The sequence below is a fragment of the Trichogramma pretiosum genome, unplaced genomic scaffold (genome assembly GCF_000599845.2).
Source record: "Trichogramma pretiosum strain Unisexual culture from Peru unplaced genomic scaffold, Tpre_2.0 scaffold13, whole genome shotgun sequence".
Lineage (NCBI taxonomy): Eukaryota > Metazoa > Arthropoda > Insecta > Hymenoptera > Trichogrammatidae > Trichogramma > Trichogramma pretiosum.
This window is the reverse complement of record NW_019641606.1, coordinates 188,405-201,017: the sequence shown is the minus strand read 5'-3', so window position 1 is coordinate 201,017 and position 12,613 is coordinate 188,405. Positions and strand designations below refer to the sequence as shown.

Below are 12,613 nucleotides of genomic sequence, written 5' to 3'. Positions count from 1 at the left end.
AGAACTTGCGAAACAACAATCACACGTTGAGCCCATTTTTTCGTTAGAAAAGTGTAAAAAGTAGGTTTTCATGAGTCATGAAAAAATATTTTTGTTTTAAGATTTTTCATTCCCCTATGTTTTGTTTGATGTTTTTTTTAGAAATATATCATTTACTTTGCGAATACATATATAGCACTTACTTTGCGAATACGTATATAGCACTTACTTTTCTTTTTGTTTTTTTTTAGTTTAGAAATGCATAATTATAATTAATATCATATATTTACAAGATTTTTTAAAGTACAAAAGTACAATGAATTGTATATTTACAAGTTGCTTCGTATACAATCGTCGAACAAATCGTACAAAGCCAAAAAAAACGTAGATACGAATTCTTGTGAAATTGGAAGTTTTTTTCTTTAAACGTACCTAAAGCGCACATTAAATATCAAAATGCTCATGAAAAGTCTCGCTAAAATCTTGTTTTTCATTTATTCTTAAAAAAAGAAAGAACGAATCAATAATCATCGTAGCGTTGAAAAGATTACTAATCTTGCATTAAGATCCGTTTTTCGAACTATTCTCTTTCTCGCTCTCGGGCTCCTGCGTACGATAAAGAGAGAAATAAAAATGAAATACGATATGACGTGTAAAAAAAACAATTCGACTAACAAACATAAGTAAGAATCATCCCGATCCGACGAAATAATAAAATAAAAAAAAAACAATAAAATAATCAACTGCAACGTAAAAATTACAATAACAAAATAATCTATAATAATAATTCGATGCTTATGAAGTAAAAATAATAAAAACAATGTCTTTCAAAACCGAATAATAGTTCTAATAATAATAATAATAATAATAATAATAAACCGAGGTATGTGTGTCTGTGTATGTGTGCGCGTAGCTCTAACATGACGAAATCTACGTTTTGACGGAAGGACAGTTGTTGGGAACCTTGTAGGCGGCCGAGGCTCTGCGCAGTGCAGCAGCGCTGCTGCTCGGCCCGGGCAGATCCGCGATGCCGCTGTTGATGTCGCTCAGGGTGGCCATCTGCAGTCGCTTGTTGATGATCTCCTCGGACTTTTTGCCGGTGAGCTCCATTATGCTCGAGTGAATTCTAAAGTGCAGTCTCGATTCCAGCGAGTATCCGGTGTAGTTTTTCCTACATCAGTAAAATAAAGAAGCAGCGTTACACGCGAATCGAAGAATAAAACGAGAGAAGTCGAATCGTGTACTGACTTGGCATCCTCGAGCAGCGATATGGCCACCTGAGTATTACCCTGATCCCTGGCCAACATGGCCAGTTCCACGGCGGCGAAGGGCAGCAGATACGCGTCCTCCTTGATGCTCTTGTCCAGCTGCAGTACTCGCCTCAGGCAGTCCTGGGACTGCAGATACAGCTTCATCTGTCTCAGACAGGCGCCCTTGAGCAGCAGCACCAGAGCCTCGTTGTCGGCCGTGAACTCGTCGCGCGGCTTGGCGCGCAGCTGCGCCTCCTCGTCCTCGATGGTCTTGAACACGGCCATCAGCAGATCCTGATGCTTGCCCACGATCCGGAAGAGATTCCAGACGTACATGAGCTCGAACACGGGCATGACCAGGGTGCGCTTCTGGGCGAAGTATCGCTCGGACTTCTTGATGACGAATTTCTCCATCGGCAGGGACTTGCCGGCGATGCGCTGCTTGTGCTGGGGCACCTCGCTCATGTAGCGATCGATCGCGTACAGCTCGGGCTTGTACGAGCCGTGACGCTCGGCCATGATCGAGATCGCGGCGAGCTGATAGAGGTAGATGGTGCGAGACCAGTTGGACTCGGCGCGGAGACGCTCGGCGTAGCCGAGGGCCGGCATCCAGTCCTGCTTGACGCAGTGGGCCCACATCAGCTCCCAGAAGCAGAGATTGTGAAACTGGGGCCAGAGCTGCTGCGACTTCCAGGACTTGGTGTACCAGTCGATGCACTCGTCCAGATTGCCCCGCGAGAACTCGAGCCTCGCCTTGAGAAAGAGGAACCAGACGCCGTCCGGATAGAGATTGAGCTGCTCGTCCAGGGCGTTCTCGCACCACTCGAGATCGCCGTCCGAGTTGCTCAGGAAGAACATGATGATGAGATTGTAGGACAGGAGGGTCATGGCGCAGAGCACCTGGCGCAGACCCCGGCGATCCTCGTAGCCCGCCTGCAGCTGGCTCAGGCCGTAGTTCTTGTCGCCGGAGAAACCGATGAACTCCAGGAGTTTGATGACTCGGCCGGGCAGGAGGGAGATCATGAGGTTGAACGTGCCGATGCCCATGCGTATGCCGCTCTCGAAGTGCACGCGGTGCGTCTCGTTCTCCCATTTGCGCGTGTTCAGGATCTGCAGGCATTCTCTGCGAGAAATACAAAAATAACATATATATCGTTAGATCGGAGAGGCATTTTTGCTCGATGACTCGTACTTGTAGGATAGAAAACAGGTGCGGATCTTTAGGCCGGCCTTGACGAAGCTGACCAGCGTCTCGTCCTCGACGAAGGTCAGCATCGACTTGAGCAGCAGACACTCGGCGTAGCACAGCTCGGCGTGGACTTCCTCTGTATATAAACAATTACATCGAATTAAACGTATGTGCACGAGATCGTGTCGGTCGATTAAAATCGCTGCGAAAAACCATCTTATCCGATCAAAGTGTCGATCGAGTTAAGGTGTTTTTGTTTTTTTTACCATTTGAGTTCGCAAATTGCACGTAAATGTATCTCATTAAAAATTACTCAATCGTTTTACGAAAAACCTATGATATGTTTAAAAAAACTCGTCTGTCGCGTTGTGTCGCATTAACATTTGACCTCGACACCACTGTCATCGTCGCCGTTGATCCATCTATTACACCAAATCGATCCGATTAATTTTAATTGTCCTCTACTTATTTACACACATCGATAAGAGTGATATGTGTCTCTATGTTGGCTAGTTTTTCCACTCTTATCTGTCGCGTCTGCGTGTCTGTGTGTCAGTGAGCGATAGGATAAAAAAAACGACAGACGTTTTGTGCAGAAAATTAAAATAATATACTGACCGATGGTGTAAGAGTCGTAATTGGTCTTCTTGACCATTTTGCCGATGTTCTGCATCGTGGTGGTGTGGCGTCGGTGCTTCGTGCACACGGCCATGCACTGCTTCAAGGCTTCGGAAGCTTTTTCCACGTATTTCTATACGTAAAATTTCATGAAAGTTCGGACAGAGAAAGAGAGTTGAGATTAAAAAATTCATATCAGGTCGTAGGATTATTCAATTCTTTTATCGCTCGTCGTTCTCGTACCTGTTCGAACGTGAGTATCGCCTCGAGGAAGGCAAACACGCTATTTCCTAACGAATGATACATGCTCGAGTCGGCCCAAGGCTCCAAGATCTTCCTCGCCCGATCAAAGTCGTTGTTGAAGAAGAAGTGTATGGCCTGTTTCGACTCGAATATGGCTGTGTCCAGGTCCATCGTCGATGGGCTGCATAACGTGAAAAGTATAAAATTAAAAACAATTCCATCGTCATAATTATACACGAAATGCATGTGTAATCAGCTGGAACGAGCAAAAAAAAGACATCTTGGTCCCGCGCGCGGATAACGAGATATGTGTCTCGTTTTGACGTAAAAACGTGCTTTATTGTCATTCGCGTCAACGAACCGCGACTTTCAATATTATATCTCTTTTGTCACTATTTTATCTTATCGAAAAAAAAATGATGGATTTTGGTGTCAAGTTGTTTTGCGCGCCGGATTCGCTTCGATTGAACCCGAGCGGGAGCCGTGTCGCGCATATAGCTCTCGAATGACGATAGAGAGTCGAATAGTCATGATATTATGAAAAATTCAATTTTAATTTAATAATGTTGACTTACGGAGCCAGCTCCTCCTGCGCATCTTGGAACTGAAAATGAAAGGTTCATAAAATCGATTATTAAAATATCAATTTAATTTTCCTTGAATGTGTACAGAGCACGATATCTCACCTCGTCGTCTTCGACGTCGGACATTTTGGAAAATTCAAATTACTATATCGCCTCGCAACACCTGTAATAAAACATAAGGAAGGCATATCAATTGACAAGTAATATCGACCAATATAGAGAAAAATGATCATGTGCATGCATAATGAGTCACGCGTACTTCTAAAAAGTGCCCCGGTCACTTTTTTACTAAAACGTCATTTCGACTTTATACACGTGCAGTAAGGCAAATTCGAGTTTTTCCCCTAATAATGTTAATAATTTAAAAACTCGTTCATCGAGCGGGGATTACATATTATTAAGTTATAGTCGTCTACGGGTCAACATAACGGAGAGCTCGAAATGTTACTTCTTCTTCTTCTCGCTCGCCAAGTGACTAATCTTTGGTATTATACGACAGCGTTGGAGAGTGCCGTTATTACACACTTACACACATGCACACAAGCATCACCGCGAAAGGATGTGTGGTGTACGTATAATATGCACTGTAGAGCGCGTACTGTTTCGCCGCTGCAGCTGCAGCCTGCACTTTATAATACATGTACGATCTTGGCGCGCGGACTGCACTTGGCCGAGCACATGATGCAGGTTTTTGACTTTGGCAAAAAAGAGAGAGGAAAAGCCGACGGCAGAGATAGAGAGAGAGAGAGAGAATCGAAGCGACGATAGCACGGCATGGCGCGGCACGGCGGCGACGACGAGTGAAAAGGAGAAAGGCTTTCGCTCGGCTGCAATGTGCATGTGCGTGCCGTGCAGCAGTATATAAGTATACGGAGTATCTCGCTCGGGCGATGGATTTCTAAACTTTTGCGTTCTCCTTCCAATTTCCAGGTCATAATTCCTTTTTCGCAATTTCGCTGCACGATCGAGGAGCGCTGCAAACTGCACCTTTTAGAAATAGGCATGTAACTTTCCATCGGAAGAAAAGAGAGAGAGAGAGAGACTTTTTGGATACATCTTCAAAGTTTAATACAGTAAAGAAAAAGATAGACGTGTGTCATTATAAAAGGCTTCGCATTATCTTTTACGAAACAATTATGATGTGCAGTTTTCGCGTATGCAAGGCTATAACGCGGATATGACGACCGGAGCGATTGTAATTCCGCGTTTATCGTTCGTTTGCTCTGCGCGCGCCCGGATAGTCGGTCGCTGTCGGTGTATCGAAAAATTTTCCGAAGCTAGCTCAACTTGGGTTTACATTCATATTTTCTTTTTTATCGCGCGCACGGATTTTATCGTGTATAATGAGCCGTTGATCGTAATTATATGCGTGCATTAATCGAGTATATAGACAGAAAAAAAAAGAAAAATGATTCAGTCTTGATCGAACGATGTGTATAATAGAAGGTGAAGGAGACGAATTCTAAAAAAAAAAGAAAAGAAGAGACGACGACGAAGTCGTCAAAGGAGTTTTAGAAGTGCATTTCGGTATCGGAATCGATGATAAGAGAAAGCTTATATAGGCGCACGTTTATATCTCGAGAAGCTCGTTTGACGATCGAGTGCTATACGAGTTTTTCATCATATTATTAATATTATAGTCGATAAGCAGCAGTTCCAGACTTATGTTTATAATGTCAAAAGAATAACAACATAATATATACTCGTATTGTAATTATTATTATAACTCGAGTTGCCTACGACAATTTCTCCATCGGCTACCACGATTCGCTTCGACGCGAGCGAGACCGAGCTTTGCTTTGTCAGCTAGCTCATGTTTCATATGAAAAAGAAGTAAAATAATAAGAAGTGCCTCGATATTTTCAGTTTTTATCGCTGCGTATATAAACTCGAGAGATCATTTTCTTTTCTTCGCTTATTTATAATCGAACGATCGGAAAATGCCAGAAGCACGAGGGTCGTTCTCGCGGAGCGCAAAATAACAATACTTTTGCCAGACGCCAGTGAGAGAGATGTACGTCATATGCGACATATCGGTTGCGGAGAGTGAAAGAACGATAGTATAATAGTCACTGCGCTGCAGTGAAAGGTTGACGATAATCTGACACATTGCTCTCGTGGTACCATTATATCTGGGTAATAAAAAATTTCCTTCGCTGATTTTGGAATCGCATCGAACGAGTCGATACGTAAATTCATAATTCAAAATTCATCAAAGTTGACTCGTTAAAATGTTTTTGCGCGGCTTTACACTGTGATTGCGACGTATTTATGCATACACATACGTATCACACATCGGTACGTAGACGTGGAAAAAGAGAGAGAGAGGTCTATAACATTAATACTTTCACACGATGAATAATGCAAACTCAGCTGGAGTATACTGTGCTGGTGCTATATGCAGCAGCAGAGAGTAAGTGTAATATTATTATTGTTTTGTCGTCGCACCGACGAGGAATGCGAGCTTGTGTTCGAGTACATAGTAGCCGATCTGCTGCTGCTGCTGCAATGTAGGTGTACAATAGGCTCGAGCGCTGATGTGTAATAGAAAACACAAGCTCGCCAGCACAAGGTCGATTTCGATGGTCCCTTCTCCTATTATTGCGCGCATTTTTTTTTATGTTCTCTCATTACTTCCGCGGTATAAATCCTTATACGCCTATACTCTTTTTACGACGACGTTCCGAATTTAGTCCTACCACGCAACCCGTCCAAAATCGTCGCTTCCATCTGATTTATTCATTGTCACGTTCGTTATTAATCCGCGCGCTGCAGAGATGCGTAATGCATTTCTCTCTCCTAAAATTAGACAATGTCGCCTCGAGGCGTTAAGTACACAGACACGAGCTACTACACGTGTCACACGGATCCTCATGGTCCGTGCACGAGAATTCATTAACGAAACACGCGCAAACGGCGCGTGGTGGACTGCAGCAATGACGTGCGTAAAAGTCGGAGCGATTCTGCGTGTGGGCGGCTTCCTCCTCCTCCTCTCTCGATGATAATAATAATTGCAATTTCTATATAAAATACAATATCCTCTCTAGCGATGTATATTACGTGAAATCGTATTACCGCGTCAAGTGCAGCGCTGATTGTGCAGCACGAAATAATATAATAAAATCGAAACTCGCTCGGATTTTTTTTCTTCTCTCTATACTTCGCTTTCCCCTTCCTCGGTAATATTACAATGTTGCTGAGTGCTGCTGCTATTGTGCGCTGCGCTGCAGTACGACGAGAGAGCGGTGAAAAAGGTCAGTGCCCGGATGCCGTCAGTGAATTCATCGGGCGACTATAATATGCGTTGCACACACACACACACACACACACACACACACACACGATATCGCGCGCGAAACCGATCGCGAAAACGAGCGCGCGTCAAAACATCTGCAAGTGTTTTGTATTTTCTTTTTTTTTCTTTGTGAACAAAAACAGAACGATTACTGTGTCACGCGATGTAAAAGAGAACCAGAAATTGTAAAATATTTATAATTAAAATCCATTTTATATTCATAATTAAAAAACGTATACAGTTACGGGCCACACGTGTTACTTTTCATTGCGTACACGTTTGTTTGAAAAAGTACACCATTATAGAGCGAGCGCGGATTTAACGAGTAAACAAAAATTGAACGTACACACGGATTCGGAAATAGAATATTTTCACCGCACGCGCGGTTTGATCTTGAAAAGTGCAAGTGCGTGCGTATCTAAGAATAATAACGATCGAATAAGCTCCGCGAAGTAATCTTTCTTTTTACCCTCGTCGTGAAATAATAATAACCGCGCTATTCTCATCGAAATCTCGCGCCCACGCGATACGATGACCGCAACTGTGGACCTCTCTTTCTTTCGTCGACTAGAGATTCGACCAAATTTACGTTTATTTTCTCATTGACAAAACGATCGTTAAAAAGCACGCACAAGCTGTAAATTTACACTTTCATAAAAGTATTAAAAGCTCATGGGTAAACAAACGCGTGTCGTGTTGCATATGCACAAGCACGCACATGTCGATGTCGATCATGATCACGTTATATGTAACGCGTTATATGAAGCTCTCCCGCCGTTTTACGTAAGCTGCACAGCAGGTCGGAGAATAGAATTGTACCTATTCTACTGTACTACCTTCCTCTCTGGCTCTTTCTCTCTACCCCCCGCCGACGATCGCATCGTGACTCGAGTGAGCATGCACGTACAGAGAGTTACATATTGTATATTGTAACTCTCCTTCGGCAGAAAAAAAAGAAGAAGGAAAAATAATAGCGGACGGGCCGACGCGGACTTTCTTTCCTATTATCTACGCGACTATATAAATGTGTGTGTGTGCGGCACACACGACGTGTATATCGTCACGCGTCGAATGCGAAATTATTAAGCTTCCGCGGTGTGGATATTATGGAGAAACGATAACGAGTTGGAATTGTCGTCATCATCGACGCGTCCGAATTTCATACCCACACATACACACAATACATGTATACGTAATCATTATACGCTTCAAAGTTCCGTCGATTTTTTTTCAATACTCATCGCTGCTCACTGCTCGACTGCTGTATAATAGGAAGCACTATCTAATGTTATAAGCTTTACGAATTCTCTCTCTCTTTCCACTTCTTCGTATAATGCGCTTTGGTTTTCTCGACTTCTACGAACAAGTACGACGCTTCAACGATATATAGTGTATCATCCCTGCAGTCACGGGTGTTACATATGCATCATAGAGACTTGGACTCGACGAGCGACGACGACGACGACGACGACGACGACGACGACGACGACGATCATTAAACGTTCACGTCTGGCTGAGCATACGTAGTTGTCGCGAGCGAATCGTTCCGAGTATACAGTATACTCAGTGTGTATAATAAAGCTCTCGATAGTAGTCGTCGTTAATTTTCTTCTTCTTCTGTTCTTTTTATCGTTAAATTGCATAACTCGCGCGCGCGGGAAAGCCGACGACGATTCGGCTTGAAAATCGAGGAGGATTGCTAATTTCAAGCTTACACGCATGGAGAAACTTTTATGTATAATAAAAAATAAATACACACGAGAGATACGATCGTGCGTGTAAAAGGTCCTTCGTCGACAGTTTTCCGGGTATATTGCATATTGCAGCTTGTATGCCTTTGCTATTCCATTATTTGCTTTGGCTAGCTGCTGCACTGCAATACGTGCGTTTAGAAATAACGTGTCCAGTCATCACAATGCTATAATAAGATTAACCTAGTTCTGAACGAAAAGGGAGTCTTTGCCGCGACGGTGAAAGACCGATAGTTGCCTCAAATAATAATGTACACGTATAGGTTTACGCGGTTGAGGCAAATACTTGGAGTGTATTCGTGTACAACATCATATCATCGTGCATGTACTTAAGTCGTTGTATCGACCTTTCGATGCAGTTTTATATAAATAAAAAATTGAATACGCGTCGCGAAGCTTATTATTATTATTATTATTACGCACATTTATCGGAGTGGTCTCTCTCGTCGCGGATGCGATCGTTTGCGTACATATAGAAACGTATACGCATACACACTTGACGTATATTGCACTTACATGTATATACGCACACACACACACACATACACAGCTCGAGTGAAAGAAGAGAGAGAGAGAGATAACGACATGACGAATGTAGGTCGAGTCGAATCGACGTGTAACCGGTGCGTGTGTGCTTGCGAATGAATACACGACGACGACGACAATCGCGTATATTTGTAAATTATTTATAAGTACGTTTGTGCACATAGACGTCTCTTCTCGAGCCAATAATAAATAAATTGAAAAATTTTCCAAGTGCAGCAGCGAGAGAACAAATAATCGCCTTATGAACGTGGACGTGTTTACATCCGACCTTAACCGTATATGGAAGCTAAGACTACTGCACGCACGCACGCGTCCACTTTGCAAGTTTTGTATAGTTTAGTTAGCGAGTCTTGCGTATAGTATATAATACCTGGAGATCGCAAAGTCCGATACATATGATAATATTTATACGCTTCAAGAGGTATAAGTTGTACGTATTAGTAAGTGTGTAAAGTGTAAGCGTAAGACCCAAGTGCAGGTTCAATGTTTCCGGGTCAACGGCTATTTAATTTAATAAATATGCTTCTATGATGTTCGTGCTTCTTTATAATAATCGCGTATGCAATTGGCGTCGCGTAGTCGTCGCAACGTCGCAGCGTTTAAAAATCCATTTCCATTCCGAGTCACACTCGTGGAGTAAGTAACACGTAATCGCGAAAGATGTCCGGTGTTGGACGAAAAAGTTTACGATATTAGACGAAAAAAAGAAAAACGAGCTGCATCGCTCTCCGAGCGCCGCGGGGTAGAGTAGCATAGAGGCAATTGCTCGATACAGACACACGAACAAACGATTAATACAATTAAATCTCGAAATATCGTTACGTACTGCACTGCGCGCTCGCACGCACACACGATGCCTGCTCATCGTCGTTCTGTATACGCGAATATTTACTCGTGCGCGGACGTTCTCACGAAAAATCAGAAACAAAGCCAAAGAAAAAACAAATTAAACAAACAGTGCCGGAAGCCTGGCGAGTCGAGCGTTTCTCTCGTTACTCGTAGCTCGATCGAGAGAAACGAGAAAAAATACCATGACATTTTTAGCTTAAAAAATGCTATAAATCAAAGCACTCGAGGATCGCACAACATCGCGTAATTATGATTATTAGCATAAACGTATTCACGTGTTATAAGCCTGCGCGCGGATTTATGACAGTGTATATAATAATGACGATGAACGAAAATGAGCACCTCCGCACGAAAGACCAGACTATATATAGCTAGAAATTGTAAAGGCGAGCGGGCGCACGTGTACTGCTGTGTTTTATAGTAAAGAGAGCCACAGACACATAAAAGCTTCGCGTTTTATATGTTCGTCGAGAGAATGGCTTTCAACCTACTACTAGTATATACGTTTCGTATATGCCTATATTTATATGGATGATTCTTGGTAGAGCCGAGCGATATGGCTGCGAAAAAGCTCAAGGACGAAAAGGCTTGCAATTTTCGTAATTATAATCGACGCGCGTATAAACGACGACTGGACTTATATATATATATATGTGGAGAGAGAAGCAGAAAATAAAAATTATTATTAGCCCGTTAGTCGATGGAAATACTATGAGCTTATAAAGCTGCGTTATTTTACGAATGTCACACGTGACGACGAAGAAAGCGAGAAGCATGGGAGGGTCGAAAGCGCATAGTACTACGAGCACGCGCGCATACATACAAGAGCTCGAGCTCAAAGAGCAAATATAGGGAGCAGACAGCAAGAAAAAAAATCCATAAACTCGAGGGTTGGGAGGGGACGGGCTCGTCTACGTATAGCGAATACGCGACGACAGTCGAAAATTTACACAGACACGCGACACACGCGTAAATGAGTAAAGGGTAGTTGTAATTTAGGTACATTATACGTACGCGTCTTGTGTCTCTACAAAATCCTTCTTTCCACAGCGAGAGAGGGTGAAGTTGCGCGTGTCGAGAAGCTCGCGCGCCTTGTTTATGTACCGCTGTCACACAGCCACTGTATATATTGATATATCAACTATTATTACTATCACAGCCAATTAACGGAGTGCGCGAAAGCCTCTGTGCACCGCAGCAGCGCCCATGTAAACACTTCTGCTAATTCATCCACGAGGCCAAAATGCGCGTCTTCCGTTTTCTTCTGCACATACGACTATCTGTCTAAATGTTATTGTTGTATAGGACTGCACACGAGCGTGTCTGCGGTGCGAATCAGGTGTGAGACAAGAGCCTGCCTACACCCGCTGGATAGACAGTTTCGACTGACCAAGTCTTCGCGCACTGCTGCTGGCTGCGAGCATAAACAGCAGAAGCGGCGCTAGCAGCAGCGGCGGTGGCCAAGCCAAGCAGAAAGCTCCGCTCAGGCGCCTATGTATATATACCGCGATATAACCAAATATATATAAGATGATGCCAATATCGCTACTGCAATACGGTGTGTAGTTGTTCAATTGTGTATACGAAATAAAAGGAGAGAATATCAAGCGCGAATCGAGGTGTGTCGTTGCTTGGTTGGATGGTGATTGGTGGTGGCAAATGTGTGGCGCGCGCATCAACTCGCGCACGCGGATATCATAAAATATTTCATCGTTTATTATAGTTCGAGTCGAGTTCTATATTATGATGTTGGGCTCGCAGGCTTAAAAATACGTTTTTAATTAATTATTTCGCAAGGGTATAAGGATGGATGTTATTACGAAGTTCGAGGAGTAAAAGTACGATGATCGACGGTGTGCAGAAAGAATTTTACGAAATAAAGCTCGTAGATGGATTGACAATCGAATTTTAAAACTTAACAGAATTTGAATGACCTAAATATAATCGAATCAAATTGAAAGTAACGCATTGATTTAATTATTACTCCCCTTTTAACATTAGTTAAAGTGCCGGTAAAGTAGTTAGTTTGTATCGTTGGAATATGCCGTTACGTAAATTTACGCGTGGAATTATTATTGAATTTCCGCACTAATCTGACATAGCTAACGCCATCTGTAGGTCAAATCTTCTATGATGAATTTGAGATTGCGATACTATCGCTACAATCGATCTCGCAAGCCTGCTTGAAGTCGAACAATATCGACTATCGAAATATCTAATATCGAAAGTCGCTAGGCGCGCGAAAAAGGTTCGCTGTTAATTTGTTAGCGCGACCCTATCGTCCAACGTGACTGGAACATTTTTTCGTA

At 43.0% G+C, this 12,613-nt stretch overlaps 1 protein-coding gene across 1 annotated transcript; it reads right to left on the bottom strand.

The window, feature by feature from the left end:
- Positions 1-209: 209 nt before the first annotated feature.
- Positions 210-11,856, bottom strand: LOC106652093 (tetratricopeptide repeat protein 39B-like). Its single transcript, XM_014370839.2, has 8 exons — positions 11,319-11,856; positions 3,966-4,026; positions 3,855-3,883; positions 3,280-3,460; positions 3,037-3,169; positions 2,422-2,554; positions 1,228-2,352; positions 210-1,150 (listed from the first exon to the last, which is right to left on the bottom strand). The coding sequence occupies exons 2-8, from the start codon at positions 3,987-3,989 to the stop codon at positions 910-912; spliced, it is 1,866 nt and encodes a 621-aa protein (XP_014226325.1). The 5' UTR covers positions 3,990-4,026; positions 11,319-11,856; the 3' UTR covers positions 210-909.
- Positions 11,857-12,613: the final 757 nt, after the last annotated feature.

Excerpts from the sequence above, each read along its gene's own strand:
- LOC106652093 (XM_014370839.2), bottom strand. The coding sequence starts at position 3,989 with ATGTCCGACGTCGAAGACGACGAG. Across the intron at positions 3,170-3,279 it reads CGATACTCACGTTCGAACAG|AAATACGTGGAAAAAGCTTC; the intron begins GTACGAGAACGA and ends TTTTACGTATAG. Across the intron at positions 2,555-3,036 it reads TTACGACTCTTACACCATCG|AGGAAGTCCACGCCGAGCTG; the intron begins GTCAGTATATTA and ends GTTTATATACAG.